The following is a 25,935-nucleotide window of genomic DNA, read 5'->3' as shown; positions in this document are numbered from 1 at the left end:
CAGTTGGTGTCTCATGAAGCGAAGCGAGTCTCACCTTCAGACCGTAGAAGTCGCTCACAGCACGGACCCAGTCCATCAGCAGAGCGACCTTGGTGCTCGTGTGTTGGTACGGCGCCGGGGTCGTTTCAGGACTCGGCTGAAAGCCCCGATCGGCCCTCGCAGACGCCAGCCTCCGCTTGGTCCTCAGGGTCCTCCTCAGGAAGCAGATCTCCTCTCTCAGCTGATCCTCATCCAGAATAACCTCCACCTTCACACGCCGTTGGAAGAAAATACGATTCATTTGTTCACTGTTTCACCGCAACGGTGGCTAGAAAATAAATAAATAAACAAACACAGGATACGTACGTGAAATGAAAAGAGGATTTTCCACAAGAGGCTCAGAGTTTTTTCTCTGTGTCCGTCCACAATATCTCTGGACTCAATGACGGCGCCTAAAAACAAAAACACACCGTTTTAAATAAGATGGTCCACATTACTAGCTTGTCAGGAATCCAAGGCTGAAAGCGTCACCATGCTCGTCCTTCAGGTCTATCCCTTTGCGTGTAAGAACTTGTAGAGCCAGGTCGACGTTGTGCACCTTCTGCAGGCGGCTGATGGCTGGCAGACGAAGCTTTGCCGACAAACTCCAGTCCTGAACGAGGAGCTCCATCACACGACTGGAAGAAACGCCACAAAAAAAGGAAATCTGCAGATTTGCTTAGTTTGGGTTTCAGGTTTCTATTCTCATATTTAATCCGACACGAAAGCAGTCTACGATCTTTACTATTAACTTAATGAGGTTTTGAGTCACTCTGACCCCCGTTTCCCCTTTAACCCCCTGAGAAGGCTTCATTGAAGAGCCTGAATCCCTTTGAGCTGAAGGAACGCTACAGTCTGCCACCAGAAGACCAAAGCAAAAACAAGGATCAGAGGATCTAGTCTACCCACACTAAACGAATGCCGCATTTCAAGTCGACCGCCAGGTTGTTCACAGCGAAGCTGAACTCGTTGAGGGGCGTCTGAACGTGGGACACTGGTAACCCGAGGTAGGAGAGGTGTCGGGGGAGAATCCCCTCTCCACTCAGAAAGTCCCTGGAGAAGGCCAGCAGCAGGTCTTTGGTGGCCTGCAAGAGAAGAAACGGCTAGATGAGTCTCCATCTCGAGTTGAACGTGTGAAACACGACCCAACGTCCTAAAAACATTCGGATTATAGAGAACCATCGAGCTGGGTCTGTCCTACTAAATAGTTAGAAAATACAAATATTGGAATAATTTTATTTTTCTTAGAATAAGTTGGGGGTGTACATTAGTATTTTAGCCTATGATTTAAACAAATTCAGGTGAATCCTTGTGCTTTCACCATTCTTCTTAGAATGTTTTTGTCTTTGAATTATTCACTAAAAAGTGAATTATTTTCTGATCAACTTTTTTAAGGTAAAAAAAAAAGCCACTGTAGTATTTTTTTAGTTACTCTGATATTTGATGCGCTTTTCAAAAAAGCAACCCAGCAAAACATTGTTACGAGCCCTGGGTCTGGCTGTCCCATCCTGAGGAGGTCCCGCTGCCCCGTGGTCTCTTCAGGTTTCCATTTCTTCCTAAATAAGGACCAGCACCCTGGAGAGCTGCGATCCAGCCATGCTCAGCGTTCTTCAGCACCATGGAGAGCGACACGCTGTGGATCCTAACCGGCCCAGCTGGATGAGCGGCCCTTACAGACTGGTGGTTGTCACCCATTCGAGGAGGGTGTCAGATGCTGTCTGGTGCTCTCCATTAGCTGCAGGGAGCCCTTTTCGTCCTTACAAGACTTTGGTCACGGGTTAAATTCCCTTTGAGTTAGCGTTAAGCTAAAGTGAGCGTTAAAGCTCTTTAAGTGTCTCTCCGTGTTGTTAGGCATCTTTATAAGCATTTTCAGCTTTGGCTGTAGGAGGTTACCTCCTGTTGGCTCCCTTTTTGTCTAGCTTTTATATTCTATGACCTCCTCACGTGCTACTCACTACTTTGTCGTAGTCGTCTTCCTCCGCTTATCCGGGTCCAGGTCGCGGGGGCAGCATCCCAACTAGGGAGCTCCAGACCGTCCTCTCCCCGGCCACCTCCACCAGCTCCTCCGGCAGGACCCCAAGGCGTTCCCGGACCAGATTGGAGATGTAACCTCTATAACGTGTCCTGGGTCGACCCGGGGGCCTCCTGCCAGCAGGACATACCCGAAACACCTCCCCAGGGAGGCGTCCAGGAGGCATCCTGACCAGATGCCCAAACCACCTCAACTGACTCCTTTTGATCCGGAGGAGCAGCGGTTCTACTCCGAGTCCCTCCTGAATGTCTGAGCTTCTCACCCTATCTCTAAGGCTGAACCCGGCCACCCTACGGAGGAAACTCATTTCGGCCGCTTGTATCCGCGATCTCGTTCTTTCGGTCATTACCCAAAGCTCATGACCATAGGTGAGGATTGGGACGTAGATCGAGCGGTAAATCGAGAGCCTGGCTTTCTGGCTCAGCGTCCACATCACTGCAGACGCCGAACCAATCCGCCTGTCGATCTCCCGATCCCTCCTACCCTCACCCAAGATACCTAAACTCCTCCACTTAAGGTAGGACTCACTAATTCATAGATTAAAATACGTTGTGTTTTAGAGCAACCTCCTTTAGTTAAGATCCTAGTTGAGAACCTGTTTGTGTTTGTGGCTGGCCTCTACCTTTTGTAGGGGGGTAGGGGGCGTTCTTGGTTAATAAACCCTTTCTCCAAACAGAAGCTACGCCTTACATTTGTTATTTTTAGGGTGTAGATCTGTTTTCTTTGTGTTACCTTTTCCAGATCTCCTAGCCTGCAAGAGGGTGTAACAAACATAAAAATCATGCACAGATTTTTTTGTGTTTATCTTAATTTGATAAGAATGACTCAAACCCAGTTACGGTCTAAAGGGTTCAAACAAGGAATAAACGGTGATAATTAGACTTTTTCACCCACACAAACCCTGTTTAACTAAATAAAAATGCATTTCTCTCCTTAAACCCTTACACCTGTAATAATTCAGAGTGAATGTGTGGTTTTTTTTGGACTTTTATGGATGTAAAACGATTCCCAGAAGACGTGACCCACCTTGAACTCCGCATCCAGACAGAACAGACAAGGATCGTGTTCGATCAGACGGGATTCTTTAGCTCTGTCCAGGAAACAGACCAGCAGCAGCAGCTTCTTCAGGGTGAAGCGAGACAGCGCCTCCTCGTGGCCTAACGGGGAAACAGCGAGTGTGGCGAACATGGACTTCTACTTCAAAGTTTGAGTATAAAAAGTCACTTTAAAGAGAACTGAAAAATTGGAACAAAACTACTTTTCTAAAACAACAAACCGTTAAAAGACCAAAGCCTACTTCACACTGGAAGCATCAGCGGCGTAGAATGGCAGCGGAACGTCCCAGCTTCAAATAGAATCCACTAGAGTCTAGGTGTGTGTGTGTGTGTGTGGTCTGGTATTGGCACCGATACGATACCAATACCAGTATCGGTATCGGTAAAAATAAACCGGTACCAGGAACCGATACCAATGCAGTTGCTTGAAAATGGCTTCACTGTAACTTGTCATTTCTGTTCACCTAATATTTTAGTTTTGTGATGATTTCCATTCATATATTTTACTTTTTATCTACCTCACAGTCTTTTCCTGCTGAAAGCAGAGAAGAAAATAAAATCTGTATTCCAAATCATTGCATTTTTTTGTGTGGTAGAAGTATCGGTATCGGTAATCGGCGAGTACTTAGATCCAAGTATCAGTATCATATCGGTTTGGACAAAAGTGGTATTGTTGCATCCCTAGGACCGGGTTCTATTTTTGCCGTGAGCCGCGTCTGGGACATGACAATGTCCACAGTCAGCATAGGGCTAGACAGTAAATCACACACAGTTTCCGTGTAAAACCCTCAGTAATTTTCAAAATAAAAGTCTATTGCAACGGTGCAATTTCATAGCTGCATAGATTATGTCACTGCACGTGACCTAACGGCTTATTTAGTCCCAGCATCGTTCCAGAGGTGCAGCGGTGTGTTTTTCACTGCTTTAATCCTGGCAGTGGAGAGGAGCATCATCATATATGACATCAAAGGGGATTTCCTTCTTTTTGGTGTAATGGCGGACGGCATAAACTCGAGGGATTTTGTGATCTCGCGAGTCGAGCGAGGAGCACAGCGGAGAAGCCACTTCGTGACCGAGACTCTCCTGGTGTGAGCTGGAGTGCAGCGATTAGGGCTGCAACGATTCGTCGACAAATATCGACAATGGAGTTGTCGACGTTGTCGCCAGACTTGTTTTTTTCCGACCGAGTGAGGCATCTCGCTTCATTACAATCTCTGCCGAGAGTCGCACACGCGCAATAGCTTCTCTGCTGTGCTGAGCGCCAACTAACAGAAATGGCGGCGTCCAACGCCGCAGCTACGCGTACCAAAGCATCTAAAGTTTGGGAGCATTCTAGTCTGGACTCGGCGAATAGAAAGTTTACCTGCATTATTTGCAAAGCAGTGCTCGCGTATCACGGCAGCACCTCGCTGATGCATGAAAGCACGTCGGACAGTAGAATTAAACAGGGTCTGACTCACCTCGGTAAGATTTAAATAACACGAAAGCCAACACGTTTTGTTTTGGATGTACTTTTTTTATGTATTTTCGCTTTTAAAAAAAGAGATTTAATGTTATCCCCGACTGTGCCTGACAAAAGTATTTTAACTTTATTTATTCATTTATGTCTGTACTGACTGAGCACTGTGCCTAATCGGTGTTAGATCGGGCATTTTTATTTACCGTAGACTGCGGTGAACTGAGCTCATATTTGGGCGTTTCAGCAGTCAACCTTGGCGTGAAGATGGACGGTGCATTCTGCATGGATGCTCATGTGGGTACGGTAGTATCCTCTTCATTTTATCATTTAAGACGTTTGGCTAAAGTAGAGCCGTTTCTATCTAGACATGACCTTGAGACTGTTGTTCATGCTTTTATGACCCCACGACTCGACTACTGCAATTCCGTTTCATTTGGTGTAAGTAAGGGGACTAAACCGGCTGCAGCAAGATTCTTGGACAACAAAAGGAAGCATGAACACGTGACACCATTTTTGGCTGCTCTCCACTGGTTGCCTGTTGACTTTAGAATTCGTTTGAAACTACTTTTAATGGTGTTTAAGGCGCTGAGTGGTGTGGCTCCAGCCTATTTGACGGAGTTGCTGCAGCCATATGTTACGGCCCGGTCACTCCGCTCTGAGAACCAGCTGCTGCTTGTGGCTCCTAAGGCCAGGTTGAAGTTGAGAGGGAACAGGGCGTTCTCTGTTGCAGGTCCGGAACTGTGGAACGCACTGCCCCTAACCATTAGGGGCTCTCTATCGGTAGCAGTTTTTAAAATGAGTCTGAAAACCTACTTTTATGATCTGGCTTTTAATTCTGTGGGTTAGCAATTGTTAATGTTTTATATTCTGTAATTCTTATTTATGGTTTTAATTATGTCTGTGGCGCTATATGTTTTATTCTATTGTTGTACAGCACCTTGGTGGCATGCTCATGCCTGTAAGGTGCTGTATAAATAAAGGCTGAGTGAGTGAGTGAGTGAGTGAATTGGCCTATCAGCAGCAAAGTTCAATAAAATATGCATTTTCCATTGAAGTACCCATCTTTCTTGTGTTTATTATCATTTTTCACACAATTAAAGGGACTTTACGGAGTTTTGAATTTTTATGCTCGCGATTGCCCCCTCAGGCCAAAAGCGTAACAGCAGCTTCAATAGCAGGCTCGTGCACGAGGCGCGCATGCTGTACGTGCACACTCCTTAACGAAAACAGCTGAGACAGTCCCGTGTGTGTGTGTGTGTGTGTGTGTGGCCCGGAGGACAGAGGACAGGAGAACGCGCAGCTAATTAATTAAATAATTTGGTTCTGTACCTTTCTCTTCAGCACAGCCGACAAAGGTTTATGATGGGTCAGTCCTCCTGCATGCTCAGATCATTCCCTTCCCTTGCTTGAAAAATTGTTCCAAAATGAATGTTGAACCCACATCTTTTTTATCTGTGAATCCAATGCCGTTCGGCGAGTCTCAAATAAAAATTTAGGCATCTTACTGTAAAAAAATATCCCGTTAATGTAAAAAAATAAAACCAGTGACGTCTTCTGTATCTGTAACATTTATATCCTTGATGACAGCTGAAACAACGTTCAAAGAACGGTTCGGAGCGAAAATGGCTATTTTATTGCTAATTTGCAGGAAATATCTAGAAGAAAGTTCTACAGAAAGTAGCTAAGGGTCCTCAGAAATGTAGCTAGGTTCATCACTAGGCGTTAGGAACAGCGGCAAAGTCGCTGAGTTGGCATTGCCTCTCTCTCTGCTGCTAAAGCTACTGATAGCAAATGCTACCGGTTATGCCTGAGCGTGAACGAGCATGAAGCAGCCTGCTCGACCCGAGCATCTCTCTTTTTCTGTGATTTTACAGAAAAACAGGCAATCACAGTAAAAATGCCAGGGCTCATTCTACAGGACCAGGGCATTGCAGGAGAATGTATGAAGAAGACATTTATTATTTCTATACATGTTTTGGCTGTCAAACTTCCATAATGCCCCTTTAAAGCAATCTCATCCTAAATTTAAGAAAAATGTAATAATTATCCGATTAGTCGACTAATCGTTGCAATAGTCGGTGACTAGTCGACTATTAAAACAGCCGTTAGTTGCGGCCCTAGCAGCGATTGTCACGAGTAAACGTTTCCACTGCTGTTGATGCCTCCAGTGTGCGGTAGGGGTTAGGATACACATAAAGAGCAGCTGAGAATTCTCCTGCAGCTGTTGTGCAGCTCTGACGAGCCTCCTAAATTACCGTCTTTGTACAGGTGAGGCACTCGGGGGTGTCGGAACTCAGCGGCGATGTCTGGGTTCCACAGCAGCCGCTGGAGGATGAACATCGCCAGGCCGAGGATGTCGCTGTTGCTCTCCAGCGAGATCAGCTCCCCAAAAACGGTCTGAGGATGAGCAAAAGCTGAGACTGGACAGGTCCAGGAAAAAAAACACTCAAAGAAACTAAAAGTGGAAGGAGACGCTTGAAATACCTCCAGGCCGATCCGTAGCCACAGTGGATTGTACGACAGGAGCCAGTTGAGGACTTTTTTGCGTTCGCCTGACAATTACATCCAGAAAATGTCAACTTCCCCATAAAGTAATCCAAGTTCTGAAGCTGACAGCAGGACCTTTACCTATGTCCTTCCACAGGTGTCGATCTTTCCGAACCAGCAGCCGTCGGGCCTCCACCTCCAGTTCAAGCCTCTGAATGGCCTTGACCATGACCTCAGATGTGAACAACTGGCAGGCGGACCGACGGAGGCGGTTCAGCTTGTGCTTGGCCGTGTAGGTGCTGAACGACATCTCCTCTTTGGTTGGAGCTTTGGGCGCGCTGAACTTATCGTCGATGCCCATGGCGAGAGACACGGCGCTCACTATGAAACACACAAGACGTTCATTTGTCTGTAAAGCTCAAGCTAAAGCGAGCAGTCCGCCGGGCTCGTGCTACCTTTAGCGACTTCTGTATTGACTTTAAAGTCGTCCGGGGTCAGGACGTAGTTGATCCACCAGGCGAACCCTCTCTCCTGCTTCTCGATCCACCGCTCATCGTAGAACATGTTCTTGGCAGCAAACGGCATAGGGTGTCTCGGTAGAGCTAAAACGGGGGGGGGGAAAGGCAGAAGCGGGAAATAAATGACCTTGAAGAACTGAAGCTGAACATCCAGGCTGGCTTAAAAGTCGTATGAAGTACCCGTTTGTGGAGGTTTAACAAAGGTCAGCTTCGACTGAGCGACCGCGACCACTTTGGCCTTCGTCACAGATTCAGAGCCACATCTCTTCACAGATGAAGCACCTGAGAGTGGAATCAAAACCAGTTAGAGACCTTGAGTAAAAGCGTGTCAGTAACCCCCAAATTCCACTACCTCCGCTCCGCCCGCCTTCCGCAGCCGCTCGCTTCCGAACTCAGTTTTTCTTGGTACCTGCTCTACAACGGCTCCGCTCCGGTGCGGAGACCTGAGGGGGGCAAACAAGCATGCGCGGGATTTTCGAGATCTTGCGATACAGTCCGAGCAATAAACGCGGAAGTTAGATCCAAACACCCGTTGTGTGGGAGAAGCATCGAAATGAACTGTTTAATCCGCCCATCATTGTGTTGAGAGATTAGCAGTGTTTGGATCAACAAAGTGTGACTACTTTGATAGTAGAAACTGTATTTATGGCTTACTTTTGTGCATTTAAACTTCAGCCGCCATTGATAGTTGTTAAAAGTTGTTAAACCTGTGCATTTGAAACAAAAAACGCCTTTTGTTTATCGATTTATTGTGAAAAACGGAAGTTGTGCTTGCTCCTTTTCCTGTTGGGCGGTTGTGATTTCTGTCCTTTTACTGCGGAGGTGCTCCGGCGTCCGGCGAAAATAGGATCGATTCTATTTTTGCCGGATGCCGGAACAGAGGGCGGCGCACTGCCAGAACACGGCCGCAGTAGTGGAATTGCTCTGATTGACTACAACGGGACCGATTTTGCTCCGGCGTTCGTGTCGGAGCGGAGGTAGTGGAATTTGGGGGTAAATCTGAGCATCCATAAAAACCAGCACGGCGTTACCTTGTGAGAGGACTCTGGAGTTTGGCCGTTTGGCCTGGACGGCCACTGCGGGCTTCGTCTTCCTCAGAGATGATGATGTCACCGCGTGTACCGATCCTGGGAAGAAAGTAAATTCAAGATCGTCATTTGGTACATGAGCAAATCAGCAGAAATATGTACGGATTCGACCATTCGAATGGAAACGTGCCAAACATTTACGACTTAAATGAAGCTAATGAATGAACTCACTTGCAGCTCTCTGCGACACGCCCCTCCTCTCCTGGGCTGATCTGAGGGAATCGGTTTTCGCAGCCACGCCTCGGCTCCTTTTCACATGTTTGGATTCCCCAGCGTCCTCACTCCCACCGTTCAGATCCTCCCCGCTCTTCCTCTTCTTGCTTTTACCTTCCAGCTGAACAGGAAACGGGTCGTCCTCAGCAGAAACTGGTGCTAAACTGGTGGGGGCCTGCACAGACTCTGTGGACGAGGAGGCCGCCGGTGGTGAGGAGGTGATGGTGAAAGTAGTCGGGGCGTGAACTGAAGGAGGCGGAGAGGTGACCGAAAAAGAGAAGCTGGAAGGAGCCGGGTGCAGAGGGGAGGAGATGGGGAAGGTGATGGGTGCAGGTGAGCAGTGAGGCTTCGACTTGGGGCTAGAGGACATAAACTCTGGGAGCTGATGTCCGTCTTCACCCAGCGTGGATCCCGCGCCCGTGTCGATGACAGGAAGGCTTGGGGTGTCTGAGCAAGAGTCCGATTGACTGCTGCTGCTGTCAGAGAACTCCGTTGTCTTTTCCAAGAGCCGTCGACGCGACTTTTTTGTTCTCCTCCCTCCTGGACTGCCGACCTCTGCTGGCGCTTTGCCTTTAGTTACGGTAGCAGACGTAAAAGGTGGCTTTTTCACCTTCTCCCCAACGTTAACGTCTTCTGAAACAGCCTTCTTACTTACAAAGAAGGTGAGCCTGGGCTGCCCAGACGAGGAACTTTTATCCGACCTGCAGTCCGGTTTTCCACTCTTGTACTCCAGAGAGTCGGAGAACTCGCAGCCTGAACTCGTGTCTCTGGGACTCGTGTGAAGAATCAGATCAGAGCCGATGAGATCCAGAGCATCTTTTAAAGATGGGGCGGTGTGGTCGCCGGAGACGTTCACAGAAGCATCTGACTGAATGTGAGGCATTAGCCTCTTTAACATATCTGGTGTCCCAATGGGAGAGAGAGTCTTGTTAAACAATTGTGTGAGTTCTTTGTTTTTAGGTTTCAGACTGTTGGACACGCCGCCAGAATCCATGAGTTTTGCAGCCGGGACAAGCAGGACAACAGGGGAGTTGTTGTGAACGTCATGACGTCTCTCCTGATCTGCCGCTGACTGTAGGGAACCTAAACACTTCTGTTCTCCTGGTTCGGAGTAGTAATGGTCACCAGTAATGGACCAGTGATGGCCACCTGAGCCGTGCTTCGATTGGGACAGCTCGAGCGAGGCGAGCGGGGGGCGTGGCTTCCCTCGTTTGTACTGCGGGTTTCTGGAGACTTGGAAGGTTTTACTGGCCACCATCTTCAGCGGCGGCACAGTTTTCTTTTGCGTTTGGCGTTGGTCCCCTTTTCTTTTGTTCTTGATTGAATCCCACAAGCTCTTCTAAAAAACAAAAACAATCAAGTTTTTAAAGTAGTTCTTTTACTAAAGTTCTTATTAACTTGTTGGCATTTCAATGACTTTTAAATCCTTTTTAAGTACTTCCAAGACAAATATTCAAGATTTCTCTACGCCAACTACATGAGATAGGTTTCATAAACTATTTCACTCCATTTTCTCATAAATAGTTAATCTTACTCCGTTATAAATGGTTTCAAGCACTAAACTAAACCTTACCCTGCAAAAGCAAAAAGTGAAGCATTGTTTCGGTCTCGGAGTGAACTCCAGTTTCTAAACTCTGGGTGGATGTTTATCCCTCTCAAGTGAGGAAGCACAAAACAGTGCGGGACTTGACAAGCTCCCTAGTTGGGATGCAGCCCCCGCGACCCGGATAAGCGGAGGAAGACGATGACGACGCCTCCACAGACGGGTAGTGTACATTGGAGTACAATACGCTTTAAACGGTTCAGTTTTAACAGGTACAGAGCACATTCCAAACTTACGCATCTGAGTGTTAGCCTGTGCATACAGTAGGCGGCACTGTCGCTAGATGTCCACATCATCCGTCAAACCAGCAGATATATGGTGTCCCAGATATTTAATCACGGTGCGTTCAAGAACACCTGACATAAAGAAGACTGGAAATTCCAGCTTGCGGTCCTTCTTACCGCTCACAATTAAAAGATTGCTCTTTCTGACATTAAAGTTGATGTCAAACTCTGAGCCGTACTGAGAGCAGACCTTCAACAGCTGCTGAAAGCCAGCTATGGACTTGCATGTATGGACAGAGGATCATCAAATCATCTGCATACATTAAGTGGTTTATTATTGTCCCACCAAGCACACATCCAGTTCTACAGTCACTAAGCCACTTTGACAAATCGTCCATTGAAACATTAAAAAGAGGAGACAGAATACTTCCTTGTCTAACTCCATTACAAACCTTAAAAGGAGAGGACACACAAGTATGTTTATTTATTTGGCAGGCGTTTTTATCCAAAGAGACATACAATTGTTACCGTACAAGTACCCCATTTAACATAGACTGGTGAGTGTACCAATAGGACAAAATCCTAATTAACTTTTCATAGTTTACACAATCAAAAGCCTTTGATGCGTCAGCAAAACCCATAAAAATTGTGGAATTATACTTGTTATAAAAAATGATTAATAATACCACATATAATGGAGCATTTCCAACAAGTTGAGGCACCTGTTATGATATTAACTAAAAAAATCGGCTGATGATTAAAATAGTAGAGCTTAAAATGGGTATTTTGTTTCGGGGTGCATGAAAGCAACATTGTTCATGAACCGGTGAGTGAATCATAAGTTTACAATTTTGTTTTTGGTAATAAATAGATTTATTGCAATGAATGGGAATCCGCAGGTCAGAGCTGTACACAAATTAAAACCAGTATCGGCCTTGAAAACTAGAATCGGTGCATTTCTACTCCTAACAAAAAAGAAATGAAATACATTTTTTTACAGTATGTTAAAGGAGTTCCTTTCTGGGTGTTTTGATGAGGTAGAGACGTTTTGGAAAATTCTGCATGAATTCAAAACACAATCCATAACATGCACCCGTGTTTATCTTTAACAGTAAAACTGGGATTTAATCCCCCTACAGCAGCAGTCAGAGTAGTTACCTTGTTCTTTTTTGGAGCTTCTGCTCTTCCCAGCAGGACGGCCTGGTGCTTCAGGACTCCATTAGCACTGAAGATGAGGAGCTCCCTGAACCCACCTTCTTCTGCTGGGGTCCAGGTTATGGTTAAAGTGAACGAGCTCTCCGGCTGCAAACACAAAAAGACCGTAAGAAACGAGAACGGACACGTTTTAACCCACGTGTGTCCAAACCAAACGCACCTGAATCGTGAACGTGTTGTGCTCCACAGAAAAGCCTTTACTCGAAGGGATCTTGTTAACAGTAACCTCCGCCTCGACATCCTCGATGGGATTTTCAATCCGTAAAACAACAGATTTAGAGGTGCCTAACTTTACTGTGCCAAATGTCACAAAAGGAGGCTTTGAGAACTGTATCAAGCTCAGAACTGGATGGTCGTTTTCCTTGTTAGCGGTGTTGTTTTTCCTCACCGGGCTGAAATCCAGGACTCCTCGTTGCGTTCCCGCTTCGGCCATTTTAAAGCGTTACTTAAAACAAGGGCAAACTCACGAAATTCCACATTTCAAGCGAAATAATCAAAGTAATAGTTTCGTACTGAAACTAGCGAACTAGTAGTAAGCGTTACGACGCACTGGCAAACGCTGCGCGATTTGAAAAAGAAGTCGAAAAGATTCAGCCAATTACAAACGAGTGGCGGTTGCGTCACGCCCAATGAATAAAGAGGATGCGTTCAGTCAAGAAGAATACACAACTTTCAACCAATCAGGATTCGACTAGATTTTTAAACGGACAGGAACTACGCCTACTGCTGCGTCAAACGCTATTCAGAAGCCTGTTTTTCGTACTCTGTAGTTTGCCTGAAAAGTCTGTTTATATTAATCGCAAACTGGTTTGACTTCTTGTATTTACCTGAAATTAGTTCCCAGTTATCTGGAGACGAGTTGCGTCTCGAGTTTTTTTACGGCATTCTCAGTAAGCACGTTGCCTTTTATGCGGTGGCAAAGGCTGTTGTCTAATTAAATGTAGGCACACGCCGTTTAAATAACAAATAAAACATCCTTACATTTTCTTTGCCCGGGTACCTGCCCCTCTCTAGCCGTTTTGGAGCAAACAGGCGGGGTACACCCTGAACAAGTTCCCATTCCATCGTTTACGTGTACAAAATTTGTTATTTGAAATATTTCTTTTTACGCGATTGGCACCCGCCGGACACGATAGCTCGCCGTGATCGTATAGTGGTTAGTACTCTGCGTTGTGGCCGCAGCAACCCCGGTTCGAATCCGGGTCACGGCAGTTTTGTGTTTCGTTCTGATCAGAAATTCACTATTCTAACTTTTATAAAAGCATAAAAACGATACACAATTCAAATTCAAAAATACTTTATTAATCCCAGAGGGAAATTGATTACGATTTTATATTCGGTCGTCCGTGCTTAATCAATCAATCAATCAATCAATCAAAGCTTTATTTATAAAGCGCCTTCCGCAACCCTGTCAGGAAGCCCAAAGCGCTGAACATGGTACAGTTAAGTAAATATATTGAATAAATCAACAATAAAAGAAACTCAAATTACAAAATACAAAGTACAAAGTACAAAATGGAAATTACAAGATAGATGAAACAGTCCGGTAAAGGACAAATGTGTGAAACACATTTGGATTGAGTGGATGGATTGAGTGTACAAATGAAAACTGTGGAATGGATTCAACATAAAAGAGGGCCAAAATCAAACATGTTCTGGAAACGCCAAGCGTAGGAGGTGTGTTTTTAGGTGATTCTTAAAGACTGGCAGAGAAGGGGACAGCCTAACTGAGGGTGGCAACTGGTTCCAGAGTAACGGTGCTAGGACTGAGAAAGCCCGGTCCCCACGGGTACGACACCTAGACCGAGGGACAGCGAGCAGGCCTTGATCAGAGGAGTGCAGAGCGCGTGATAGGGAATGTTTGTTCAGGAGAGTGGCCAGATAGGGGGGAGCACCACCCTGGAAGAAATTGTAAACAAAGAAGAGGATTTTGAATTGTGAGCGATAGCAAATCGGAAGCCAGTGCAGCGAAGCCAGAACTGGACTGATGTGGTCCCGTTTCCTGGTCCCAGTCAGGAACCTGGCAGCGCTGTTCTGCACAACCTGTAGGCGACACAGTGTTGACTGACACAACCCTGCGTAGAGAGAGTTGCAGTAATCAAGCCGAGAAATAACAAAGGCATGCAGTACCCGCTCCAGGTGGGCTCTCGACAGCATATGCTTGATTTTAGCAAGGCGTCTCAGGTGAAAGAAACTGGACCGGATCACAGAATTGATGTGAGCATCAAATTTAAGTCCTACATCAAGTTTCACCCCCAAACTGGTAACAACTGGTTTTGAGTATGTAGAAAGAGGGCCAAGATCAACATAACGATCCACATTCCTGCTGTTGGGGTGACACTTTAATGTAATCGGTGGCACTTTAAAGAATTAGGGGGTTATGTTGGTAAAGAAGCTGCTGCGTGCCCAGGGGAGCTGCTGTATGTGAATGGGTGAATGAGCCTGCAAATTAAAACGCTTTGCACTCGACTGACTCTCTGAAAGGTGACATACAAGCGTAGGTCTACAGAGTAAATTACTGCTACGTTATTTATCATTATCTTAGTCTGGTGGTCATGCACGTTTTTCTGTTACTGTGGCAAGCCTTTTTAACTTCTATAACTCATCCATCACTGTCTGGTTTGGGTCATCCACAAAAATGGAAAAATGCAGACTACAGCGTATTATTAAAACAGCAGGAAAAATCATAAGTGCCCAACTGCCCTCTGTCCAGGAACTGTACATCAGCAGGACCAGGAAAAAGGCAGTGAATATTGTCCAAGATGCCACACATCCTGCATCTACTCTCTTCCATCTCCTCCCATCTGGCAGACGCTATAGATCACTGTACACAAAAACTACCAGACTTCAGATTCAGATTTCAGATTTATTGGCCAAGTAAAATTACATTTACAAGGAATTTAGCTTCGGTAGATGTTCGCTCTCTAAAACATACAACAACTACAATAAATGAGAATAAAAATACATAAAAAACACATAAGCACATGTATACCCACACACATGTACATTTACACACACACATATATACATATGTATATATATATATAGACACAAGAACAGTTTATTTCCTTCAGCCATTTCTCTGCTTAATCTGAAGATTATTATATCATCCTTTTATTATACTTTTTTATACTTAGTCTGCTTGTGGATATGAGTGTGTGTGTTACGGCCCCCAGCTCATCTAGGAGATGATGGTGTTTAGGGAGCGTAAAGAAATGTGGTTGAGACCAAACCAAACCAAGTTTCACTCTCTTAAAGGAGTTTATTAAACTAAAAATCACTGCTTTATGCAGGAAAAACAGAAATGTCACAAAACACAAAGGTCATCCACAATTGGGGTAAATAACAATAATATCAAAAAACACAAAACGCCGGGACTAAACCGGGAAAAAAGAGGGAATGGGATGAACACAAAAAGCTCCACCAAAAGGGTGAGCTGAACTCTTTAACGAGTATTTTTCTAATCAACACAAAACCAGCTCTAAATTACGAGGAAGATGTCACTCAATACCACACAGGTAACAAACAAGACTTTAACGTCTAGTTTCTAGGAGGGAAAAGAGGAGCACACACTCCAGACCTCTTCAAAGCTTCCCTCCTCGAAAGTCACAGAGCTGGCTTTTAACAGGGAAGCTTTCTGATTGAAATTAGCTGCACCTGGCTCAGGTAGGGCCAGGAGAGCAGGGAGTGACGATGAGGCCACCTAGTGGCCACAAAACAGACGGCGTCTGTTACAGTATTTACAGTCTATGGTTACAGTGTATGTGTATGTGTATGCATATATGTATATGTGTGTGTGTGTAAATGTACATGTGTGTGGGTTTACATGTTCTTATGTGTATTTATGCATTTTTATTCTCATTTATTGTAGTTGTTGTATGTTTTAGACAGCGAACATCTACCGAAGCTAAATCCTTGTAAAAGTAATTTTACTTGGCCAATAAATCTGAAATCTGATTAGGCCAACTTTATTCCAGATCTATAAATAATTTTTCCCCTATAAAAATATTCCAGATTTTTACTATCCACAAAGAACATTTCAGATATAGCTAAATGTAATTCTTCCAAGGACAAATTACGTCACATTTCCCACTCATGTTTTCATTTTAGCTATCTAAGCTTAACAGTTTTTTACTTGTAAAAACTAGACCTTGTTTATGAGAGTTCCTCTTAGTAAGAATACAGTTTCTACATTCCATACCGTCCTTTCCAGATAGGAGGCACTGCACACCCAACATGAATGGAAAATGTGACATGCCATAGCAGCACTGTTCACTCTTTTGAGGGTGTTTTAAATTTATGTATATACACATTCATACTTGTCTTCTGTGTTGCTGCTATAATGAAACAGTTTCCTGCAAGGAATTATCTATCTACCCACCCTCCCTCCTTGTCAGATATGCACAAACAGGATTCAAGTATCTCTATGTGAAATCAATACCACATCTTGCCCTTTGTCCAAATGATTCTATGATAAACATCCAACACGAATACACTAAGAACACAACCAGGACTGAAGAAGAAGTAGTAGAAGAAGAAAAGATCTTTTTATGGCGCCTCTCAAGATAAAAATCACGAGGCGCTTCGCAAAAACAAAAAATTTTAACTATAAAAAAATTTAGAAAATGACTAAAAATATGTTTAAATGAGCAAAAATAGACAATTGTGACTAAAAAATGTAAAGAAAGAGAGAGAGTGAATTGGAAAGAGGGAAATCAGTGGATACTGCGGAAAGTGGATTAGGTAGGGAGAGCAGAATAAGGAGAGGGTGATGAAGGTCACACCAAAAACCAGCTTGAACAAGTGAGTTTTCAGCTGCTTTTTAAAGGAGACCACTGAGTCCACTGTTCTCAGGCTCAGGGGGAGATTTCCATGTAGCTCTACAACCTCTGGTCACTTTGCTTCTTTTGGACTGCAGCTGATTAAAGTCGGGCGTAAGGACCCGTTCTACTGTGCTGTGGTTTATCGTCCACTTGGTCCAAACAGTTCTTTCCTTCAGGAGTTTAGTGACTTTCTATCCTCCACTGTGAAGCTGTCCAGACTGGTGATTGTTGGTGACTTTAACATCCACGTTGATGATCCCTCTGGTCACTTTGCCATGAATTTCTCCAGCCTTATGGACTCCTTCAGTTTTACCCGGCATGTTTCTGGCCCCACACACACCAAGGAATACACTCTAGACCAGTGGTTCCCAAACTTATTTAGCCGCGCACCCCCTTCTATGTCCCGACCATGTCGACGCCCCCCCCCCCCAGTATTGAGACTGGGCCTTAGACACTATTGGTTTTACTCAAAGAATACAGCTTCACCCACTCCTGCCATCATACATTCGTGCTGACTTATGGCAGAGAGTGTGAGGAAATAATATTTCAATCAATCAAATCTTATTTGTATAGCACCTTCCACTGCCTTTACAGAAGCCCAAGGTGCTGAACATAACATCAAAACAACAAAAGAGCAAAGAGACTACAAGACAGATTAAAACTGCATAAAAGAGTAACTAAAATAACAAAACAGATACAATAAAAAACTAAAATTCTAAAAATCCATATTACATAAAAGCCAAGCGATAAAAGTCAGTCTTCAAACGACTCAAAGACCTGCAGAGATGGGGACTGTTTGACAACAAGTGGGAGCCTGCTCCATTGTTTCGGACCTAGGACAGAAAAGGCCACATCACATCTTGCTTTCACTCTTGTTTTTGTGACGATGAGCAAATCTTGGTTAGCTGAGCGAAGAGAGCGCATAGGGGCATGCATCTGAAGCAGCCCAGTCCGATATGGTGGGGTACCACCGTTGAGGGAGCGGAAGACGAACCTTAAACTTTGCCTGGGTGTCCACAGGGAACCAGTGTAGGGAAGCCATGACAGGAGTAATGCATGTTGGTTTTGTTCGAGCCTGTCAGGAATCTAGCTGCCGAGTTCTGAACCAACTGCAACCGCTTCAATGCTGCCTGACTCAGCGCAAAATACAGTTTAGTAATCAAGCGGTGACAAAAACAAATGCATGCAGGACGGACTCCAGATATGTCCTAGACAACATTGGCTTGATTTTTGCCAGATCCACACAATCCAGTCCTGTCTGACCACTATTTGATAACCTTTGAGTTTATCATCACTTTATTTATCTATCTAGTTTTTTATCTTGATTATTTATCTAAGTTTATTTATATATTTCTCTCAAATACTCATCTGTTCTACTGGTTTTCTAATTTTCTGTTGTATGTTAAGGAGGTCCCTCTCAAAAACCAGATGTTTCATCTCAAGGGGCTTTATCCTCGTAAAATATCTGAGCAGATCTATCAGGATTTAGGGGTGGGGGGTGAACTGGAGCTCCCAGAGAAAACCCCCCATGCAGCACAAAGAGACACAAAAATTATTCGGACAAATATTTTCTGTGACATAATCCTTGTGTTGCATTTTTTTTTTTTACAGATTATTGGGTACACGTGGTGGTGCTGTGTGCCAGGGAAGGGACGTGATAGATAGTCACCCTTGATGGAAATGCTTTTCTAATTTATCTAAAAACTAACAATGAACACTTTCAGCATTCAAATAATTACCGGGCTAAGTTAGAATTTTTTCAGAAGTCACTCAAATTTAAGCTTCATTCTGTTCTTCAATTGCTGCCATTTCAGCTTCAGTTTAACTTTTATTCCAGAAGGGACCAATGCGTGTCTTTTTTCTGGTGGAATTGATTCAGAAATACTAGATTGGGTCTTAAAGCTGGACATCATGGGAAGGGCAGTTTCATCCTGCTTTGTTAAACTGGGTGATGTCTTACTAAGGGACATGCTGGGATGGGCAGTCTTATCCTGCTTAAGAATACTGGATGGGATTTTACTGGGTGACATGCTGGAAAGGGTAATTTCATCATTTTTTGTAAATAACTTCTTTTTACACAAGGGAAGTCCAAATTTATCTGCCCATCTAAGCGATTTCCCGTTGCTGTTTTGGGACAACGGGAAATGCTCTGATGTGACAGATTTTTGATCTTCACTCCTTTGTGAAGACAAATCATCGTCATCGTCACTTTCAGAATAAGAGCTAGAAGAGTCAAAATCACCATCGTGTGAAGATGAAAGTTTAGCATTAAATTGTTCACAAATCTTTGTTAAACTGGGTGATGTCTTACTAAGGGACATGCTGGGAAGGACAGTCTTATCCTGCTTTGTTAAACTGGGTGATGTCTTACTAAGGGAAATCATGGGAAGGACAGTCTTATCCTGCTTTGTTAAACTGGGTAACAAATCATCGTCATCGTCACTTTCAGAATAAGAGCTAGAAGAGTCAAAATCACCATCGTGTGAAGATGAAAGTTTAGCACTAAATTGTTCACAAATCTTTGTTAAACTGGGTGATGTCTTACTAAGGGACATGCTGGGAAGGACACTCTTATCCTGCTTTGTTAAACTGGGTGACAAATCATCGTCATCGTCACTTTCAGAATAAGAGCTAGAAGAGTCAAAATCACCATTGTGTGAAGATGAAAGTTTAGCATTAAATTGTTCACAAATCTTTGTTAAACTGGGTGATGTCTTACTAAGGGACATGCTGGGAAGGACAGTCTTATCCTGCTTTGTTAAACTGGGTGACAAATCATCGTCATCGTCACTTTCAGAATAAGAGCTAGAAGAGTCAAAATCACCATTGTGTGAAGATGAAAGTTTAGCATTAAATTGTTCACAAATCTTTGTTAAACTGGGTGATGTCTTACTAAGGGACATGCTGGGAAGGACAGTCTTATCCTGCTTTGTTAAACTGGGTGACAAATCATCGTCATCGTCACTTTCAGAATAAGAGCTAGAAGAGTCAAAATCACCATCGTCTGAAGATGAAAGGTTAGCATTAAATTGTTCACAAATCTTTACAAGGGGCCAATCCTCAGGTGTGAAAACATCTGACTTCTGCAGCACAGAGAGATCGAGTTCATATCCACATAAGTCTTTGTCTGCAGGCTTGTAAGAAGGTTTATTGTCCTCTGCAGCTACCGACTCTCCTTCAACTGAACTCTCTTGTGAAGCTAGGGCCCTTTGAGTCGCTGTCCTGTCCTTATCAAGAGGCCCGATCTGAAGTGTCTCGTCACCCAGATCAAACACATTTGTTTCAACATCTCCTTCATCCAAAGCATCTTCATCTTTACTGAGTTCATCCTCATTAAATTCATCCTCTGAAACTAAACATTCAGCTTCAATTTCCTCTGAAGATAATACATTTTCAAACATATTTGGTTTAACATCATCGTCGGCTGAAGCTGATGTTTCCTCCTCACTAAATTCATCCTCTGAATCAAAATATTCAGTTTCTGCGGCCCCTAAATGTCCCTGTGACTCTAGCGGATCCTGAGTGTCTTCAGGAGTGATGGAGCAGTAATCTTCTATTCTGTGTGGAGCGAATGATGCTTCATCCTGACCTAATCCATCCACAAGATTTACGAGTTCTGCGTCTAGTAGCTTGAAATTTTCCTTTAAATGGAATAAAACTTGAGGGTCGCTTTTATCTAAAGACAGCTCAAGATTGTCAGGATTCTGACCAGACAAATCCACGTTGACGTCTTCATAAGAGACAGATTTGCCATCAAAGATTTCCTGTGAAGCCAGAAACGTGTTTCTTGTTTCAGAGGCAATTCCTTCAGAAGACAAAGACTGAAAAGAATCATCTTCTTGATCGAATAAATTCGTTTTCCCATCACTTTTTTGTGAAGCTGGTATCTCGTCTTCAGTTTGTCCTAAATCTGAGTTTGAAAAATGGAAAGCTTGAATTCTCCTTTCATCTAACGGCAACAACTCACGAACATCTGCTGCTTCAGACAAATTTGCGTCGTGTGTTTCAGACGTTACAGGCACACTATCAGCGCCATTCTCTGAAACTAACAAGAATTTCTCTTCATCTGTTCCTGATTCCTCCTGGGAAGTTGTACTGGCACTCCCATCAGAGGAAAATATCTCATCAGGCTCTGAATCAAAGAAAAAACTGTTTTGTGAATCGTCAGACTCATGTTGGTTGATTTCCTCGTGAGCCTTGGCAAATTTCTCATCTGTAACTTGGGATTCATCTTTCCAGAGACATCCCGTTAAAGTGACAACTGTTCCTTCTACGTTTCTGATATTTTCACGGTCGGACGCCTCTGCAGTCTTACAGCCGGCATTACCTGATGCACCGTAGTCCAGCAGAGAAGAGAATTCTCTTTCTGAGTCAATAAGTGAATGTTGGTCATTTTTCTGGGCATCCGGTGTTTCTGTGGGGCTGGCTAGGGATTCAGACAGGCAACCTCCCATTTCCTCAGGGAAATGTAGCTCTGAAATCTGAGATTCATCTCTCCCAGGACAAGCGACTGAGATTTCTTGTAAATCTCTGTTTCCATGGCTGTAAGGTGTCTCTCTGCCTGGACATTCAGAAGTCCTCCCCTCACCGTGGGAAGTAAATAGATTAGTTTCTCTGTCAGAGTTGGTTCTGGGTTCAGGTCTGATAGTAAAATTGTCGCCAGAAACTGACTGGAATAATCTTTCTAAAGCTTCATCAAATTCCTTGTTTTCTTGCTTTTCGAAGAAATAATCTAAGGTTTTTCTGACAGTTTCAGTAAAATAGTTTCCAAAAAGGACGCCTGCGAGTAAAAAAGGCATCTTGCTACGAGACTCTCTGAGCAGCGACTGAACTGTTCCGTGTGCTTGAGCGAGCTACCGCGGGTGTCATAAAGGCTATGGAGATCACGTGACGTCCTGACGTCATCAAAGGAACGATCACGTGACGTCCAGACGTCTTCTGCTGACGCTGACAACAATGGTGGTGCCGGTGTCTTTATTTATTTATTTTACATAGAATTAATTATATATTTGAAAATTAACAGTCAGAGGGAACCGGAACACAACAAAAGTAAACATAATGTACAAAATTGAAGTAAAAAAAAAGAGAGGCATATAGGGGAGATAAAGCAAAATACATCACGTTTGTAAAGCAAGGGGAAGAGCTGCAAGTTTAATAGTTGTAGATTTATTCCCTGTTGGTGGTCACCGGCTCAGGTATGTATATAAACAGTGTTTATATACATAGTTTATATACATAGATATGTATATAAACAGTGTTTATATACATATCTATATATATAAACACTGTTTATGTACATAGATATTGCCCAGGCAACCCCAGAAGTTTAGTAGGACGCAAAGAAAAAAACAGAAAGAAAGAAAAAAGTTTAGAAGACGCAGCGAGGCGCTCTGGACCGATGCGTGCGCAGGCGCGGCTGCATCGATCTTCTCACTCCTCCAGTCACGGGGGAATTAAACGTTCATGTTTTTAAAGAGTTTGTCATGGTTTTTTCTCTATTTTGATATTTGACCCACATACAAGATGACTCAAGAGACCAGGAGATGTAGTAACAAATAGTTTATTAGAGGAGAGCGGAGACTGGCAAGGATGGGCTGGTTCCGGAGCTAGAGATTGGATCACTGGAAGAAATAACACATGAAATGATGATCGGGACGGGGAGATATTTATATAGATAGTGGGGAGAGTTCTCACTGAGATTTGGTTGTAGCGGAGCGTGGGAGAGGTGAGCCGGTGGGGCTGTGGGTCGATGTTGAGGCTCGGAGCTGTGAGGCGGGTTGTTGGAGGGTGAACAGGAGACGCACGGGAGGAGAACAGGATTCAGCCGTGGTTCAGGAGATCCGGGAGCTGCAGAGGCTGGTGTGAGACTTCCACACAAAGGTGTAATCCAGAACGGGTTCTAGGAATCCTGTGATGACAGACAGAGGTTTCAGGGAACAGACCAGAATAAGTTCAGATAAAAGGAACAGATTCAGGTGGCTGGACGTTACCACTAGGCAAACATTCTGGCGCTGAGTGGCTGGTTCACTGGCTCCTTCATTCCTCCCGTACACATGATGGGCTGCAGGTGAGCAGGGTGACTCTGCAGCAGAGGTAATTAGCTGGATGGAGTCTCCTTAATGGGCCATTCCCATCTGTACCGGGTCGGCCCGGGCCGAGTAGCCCCAGTTGGCCCGGTTGATTCCACACATCCTTGTCTTAAGCCCATGTGGGCTGATTCTACCCACCAATCAGAGGCTTGCTCTAATGGAAGGTGTGAATTTGCTGTCAGCAGTGGGTGTGTTGGCCCTGGTCGGCCTGAAGCAGACCCCCTCCAGAAGAGGGCTGAGAATGAGCCTTGGTTGGCCCGGAAAAATACCAGACCACCCAGATATGTAGACAACCTACGCTACCCGGCCCGGGCCGACCCGGTAAAGATGGAAATGGCCCATAAGTGTCTCCCTAGCCCTCCAACAACCTGTGAAGAAGAAACCCAGTACCTGATAGTTTTTTTCGCGAGGTATTCATCAAGCTTCTCCGTGTCTGCCGCTTGTTATCCTCGGTTCTCTTTATGTTTTTGAGGGCGCAATGGTGGCGCTGTAAACAACAGCGGCATCCTGACCAATCACAAGCTTGCGTTGTCCGTCTCGACTGATGGATGTTGAGAAAAGAGAGCTCGAATCCGTCCATCCTTGCGGAGAAGGAGCGGAGCTCTCCGGCAGGCACGCAAGGACGTTGCGTGTCTCCGCACTGATGCAGACGGAGAAGCATGAATCAGGCTTAAGAAGTAAAATTTGACTTCAGGAGAAGAGAGGAAGTCACTATTGTAAAGCAGCAACAAAGGGAGCAGAATTTCCATTTCTTTTCTACGCTCCAGTCGCTCTGAAATGTTTCAGTGAGTGTTTGTTCTCGTGACTAGAGCAAACAAGAGAAAACTTTTCTGGTCAAACAAAATTCAGAGGGAGTCCACATTTTGTTTTTGAGGCCTTAGAGGCAAACCAAGCACATACCAAATCAATCCATCTAATTTATCTCAGTAATAAAACTCTGCCTTGGGTCGTGACATTTTTGCAACACATACTTTTGTGTAAATGAATGTTGCCTGATCAGCTGATCTGAAAACCACAGCTACACAGCAAGAGTTATATATTATTTTAACCACATTTTCATTAAGTGCTGCACAAAATACAGTTATGGCACCCTCATCTGGCTGGAATAAAAACATATCAGAGGCCTCAATGCAAAAAAAAAATAATAATAATAATTAAGAGCAACTACAGCAACATGAAAAACACGGATCAGAGAACATCTTTTGAGTCGACATAAGCATGTGTGATAAGCACAGGAGATTAAATAGCTTAAGGGGAAATTAGATTTCCCAACTCAACAATGGCAGTGGGACAAATGAATTAAAATCAGGCTCTATTTTAAAACCCTCAGACCACTGTCAGATATATACATTAATTGCTCGGTTGTTGAATGGGCGCAGCGGTCGTCAACTTACTATAAAAAGAAAACACGTGCAAAACAAGTTGAAAGAAAAAAAATCACAAACATGTTAATCATCCACAGTAATAAGGAACACAAATACATAAACCATCAATAATAGGCAACAAGGAGACACCCAGCCTTGAACCTCATTACCACTGAGGTGTGCAGTTATGTACAGGAAGTGGTTAATTGCACCTGAATTGCTTCGGTGCATGAAATGTGCTAAATAAATAAAGCTGCCTTGTCTTGCCTGTCCTCAGCTCTGCATGCAGCATCGAGCACACGCTGATCTGGCGAGCCAAGAACGTCTTTAAACAGGACAAGACTGTTAAACGGTCATTAATCGTCCAAATGTTTGCTTGGTTGTAAAGTGAATACAAAATGTTTGATCACACATATAATCCTGAACACTTATAAGCAATCATCTGTATGTTAATCCTTGTATTAATCTCAGTGGTCTTGTGTTACTTATGTACCTTTAAACTGAATGATCACTGATCTTAAATGGTTCTCTTGTGATCTGTACAACATCATACTGAGTTATTTTTTATTGATTTATTTTATTTGTTGATTAGCATTAAAATATCACAATACGATTGAATTAAAGGCTGTCGCAGACAGAGTAACAAACAAACAAGGCCAGTCAAAAGGTATCGGCTGAAACACGTGCTTATTATGCTGCCAACCCTTTTTAAGAAAGGAAAAATACTTTTTCATATAGTTCATACATAAGGCTTAACGCCAACGGGAAGAACAAGACATATCTAAACAAAAAAACATAAAAAACAAGATTAAATTAGCTGGTCAGTGGCCTGAGGGTAACTGTGTGAAACTGATGTAAGTGCTGTAAACAGAGGTCACACCAGCCTCAAGTGGCGCCGCTTCCACTCGTAGCACATGACCAAGGTCAATGGGAGGAAACTCTGGTTATCCTAACCTAAGCCTCCCCATACGAGAGAGGAGTCTCAGGTAATCAATGAATCTAATCGGGAGGTTCCCCCAGCCATTTCTCAGTGTTAGTATTATTTAAATATTTTTTTAAACTTGCTTCATCATTTCAGTTTGTTGCAGTATTTTAGGATGTTTACTAATGGGTGCACACATTTAGTAATTTATCTTATACATAGCTTATCTGATCATTAACTATTTTTATTTGTATTTTGCCGAGATTGGAAGAACTGGCTGAGAGAGAGAGAGAGAGAGAGAGAGAGAGAGAGAGAGAGAGAGAGAGAGAAGAGAGAGAGAGAGAGAGAGAGAGAGAGAGAGAGAGAGAGAGAGAGAGAGAGAGAGAGAGAGAGAGAGAGAGAGAGAGAGAGAGAGAGAGAGAGAGAGAGAGAGAGAGAGAGAACACTTCCAGTGTAACTCCAGGCAGGAAGTGGAACATTCCATCTGGCTGCTGGAAGCGGGGGACTTGATCATGAAGAAACCAGAAGTTCTGAAGCTCTAATTCAGCTTACCACATTTTGTGAAGATGTATTAGTTTAACCTCTTTGTTGTAGTTATACTTTGTTAACTTAGTTTCCTAGGTTTATTTACCGTTTGTCTTAGTGTTTCCCCCACCCTCATTGTCCGTAGGCTAGCCTTTGTGTAGAAACTCAGGCTTAGTAAGTCTCATTTCTTACTTTTAGTTAAGGTTATTTTAGTGGCCATTTTTTTGGACCCCTTTTGTCTCAATTTTTGATAGATTTCCATGCTTATGGGTTTTTGCAAACTATTTATGGAAAAATAAA

General features: G+C 43.9%; 2 protein-coding genes and 1 non-coding gene across 4 annotated transcripts in view; 1 reads left to right on the top strand and 2 right to left on the bottom strand.

The window, feature by feature from the left end:
- Positions 1-12,503, bottom strand: part of aspm (assembly factor for spindle microtubules) — a 32,672-nt gene extending 20,169 nt beyond the window's left edge. Inside the window, exons 1-14 of the mRNA XM_015971136.3 lie at positions 12,073-12,503; positions 11,856-11,999; positions 8,829-10,209; positions 8,601-8,696; positions 7,750-7,851; positions 7,507-7,653; positions 7,193-7,432; positions 7,049-7,116; positions 6,820-6,961; positions 3,077-3,207; positions 928-1,103; positions 511-656; positions 346-431; positions 35-247 (exon numbers count right to left, since the gene is read on the bottom strand). Coding sequence (XP_015826622.3) covers positions 35-247; positions 346-431; positions 511-656; positions 928-1,103; positions 3,077-3,207; positions 6,820-6,961; positions 7,049-7,116; positions 7,193-7,432; positions 7,507-7,653; positions 7,750-7,851; positions 8,601-8,696; positions 8,829-10,209; positions 11,856-11,999; positions 12,073-12,345 — 3,345 coding nt within the window. The 5' untranslated portion in view covers positions 12,346-12,503. The remainder of the gene's footprint in view (positions 1-34; positions 248-345; positions 432-510; positions 657-927; positions 1,104-3,076; positions 3,208-6,819; positions 6,962-7,048; positions 7,117-7,192; positions 7,433-7,506; positions 7,654-7,749; positions 7,852-8,600; positions 8,697-8,828; positions 10,210-11,855; positions 12,000-12,072) is intronic.
- A 548-nt stretch (positions 12,504-13,051) lies between these two features.
- On the top strand, positions 13,052-13,123 carry trnah-gug (transfer RNA histidin (anticodon GUG)). The gene has a single exon. It is a non-coding gene; the product is annotated as a tRNA-His (tRNA).
- Positions 13,124-14,758: 1,635 nt separating this feature from the next.
- LOC139071579 (dentin sialophosphoprotein-like) lies at positions 14,759-25,897 on the bottom strand. Of its 2 annotated transcripts, none has more exons than XM_070554310.1 (2): positions 22,430-25,897; positions 14,759-22,356 (listed from the first exon to the last, which is right to left on the bottom strand). In XM_070554310.1, the coding sequence occupies exon 2, from the start codon at positions 21,532-21,534 to the stop codon at positions 18,502-18,504; it is 3,033 nt and encodes a 1,010-aa protein (XP_070410411.1). In that variant the 5' UTR covers positions 21,535-22,356; positions 22,430-25,897; the 3' UTR covers positions 14,759-18,501. The 2 variants fall into 2 exon arrangements, with proteins under 2 accessions (XP_070410411.1, XP_070410412.1); XM_070554311.1 differs by having other exon boundaries at positions 14,759-22,643; positions 22,726-25,897.
- Positions 25,898-25,935: the final 38 nt, after the last annotated feature.

Source organism: Nothobranchius furzeri, chromosome 8, assembly GCF_043380555.1.
Source record: "Nothobranchius furzeri strain GRZ-AD chromosome 8, NfurGRZ-RIMD1, whole genome shotgun sequence".
NCBI lineage: Eukaryota > Metazoa > Chordata > Actinopteri > Cyprinodontiformes > Nothobranchiidae > Nothobranchius > Nothobranchius furzeri.
This window is presented reverse-complemented; position numbering and strand designations above follow the sequence as displayed.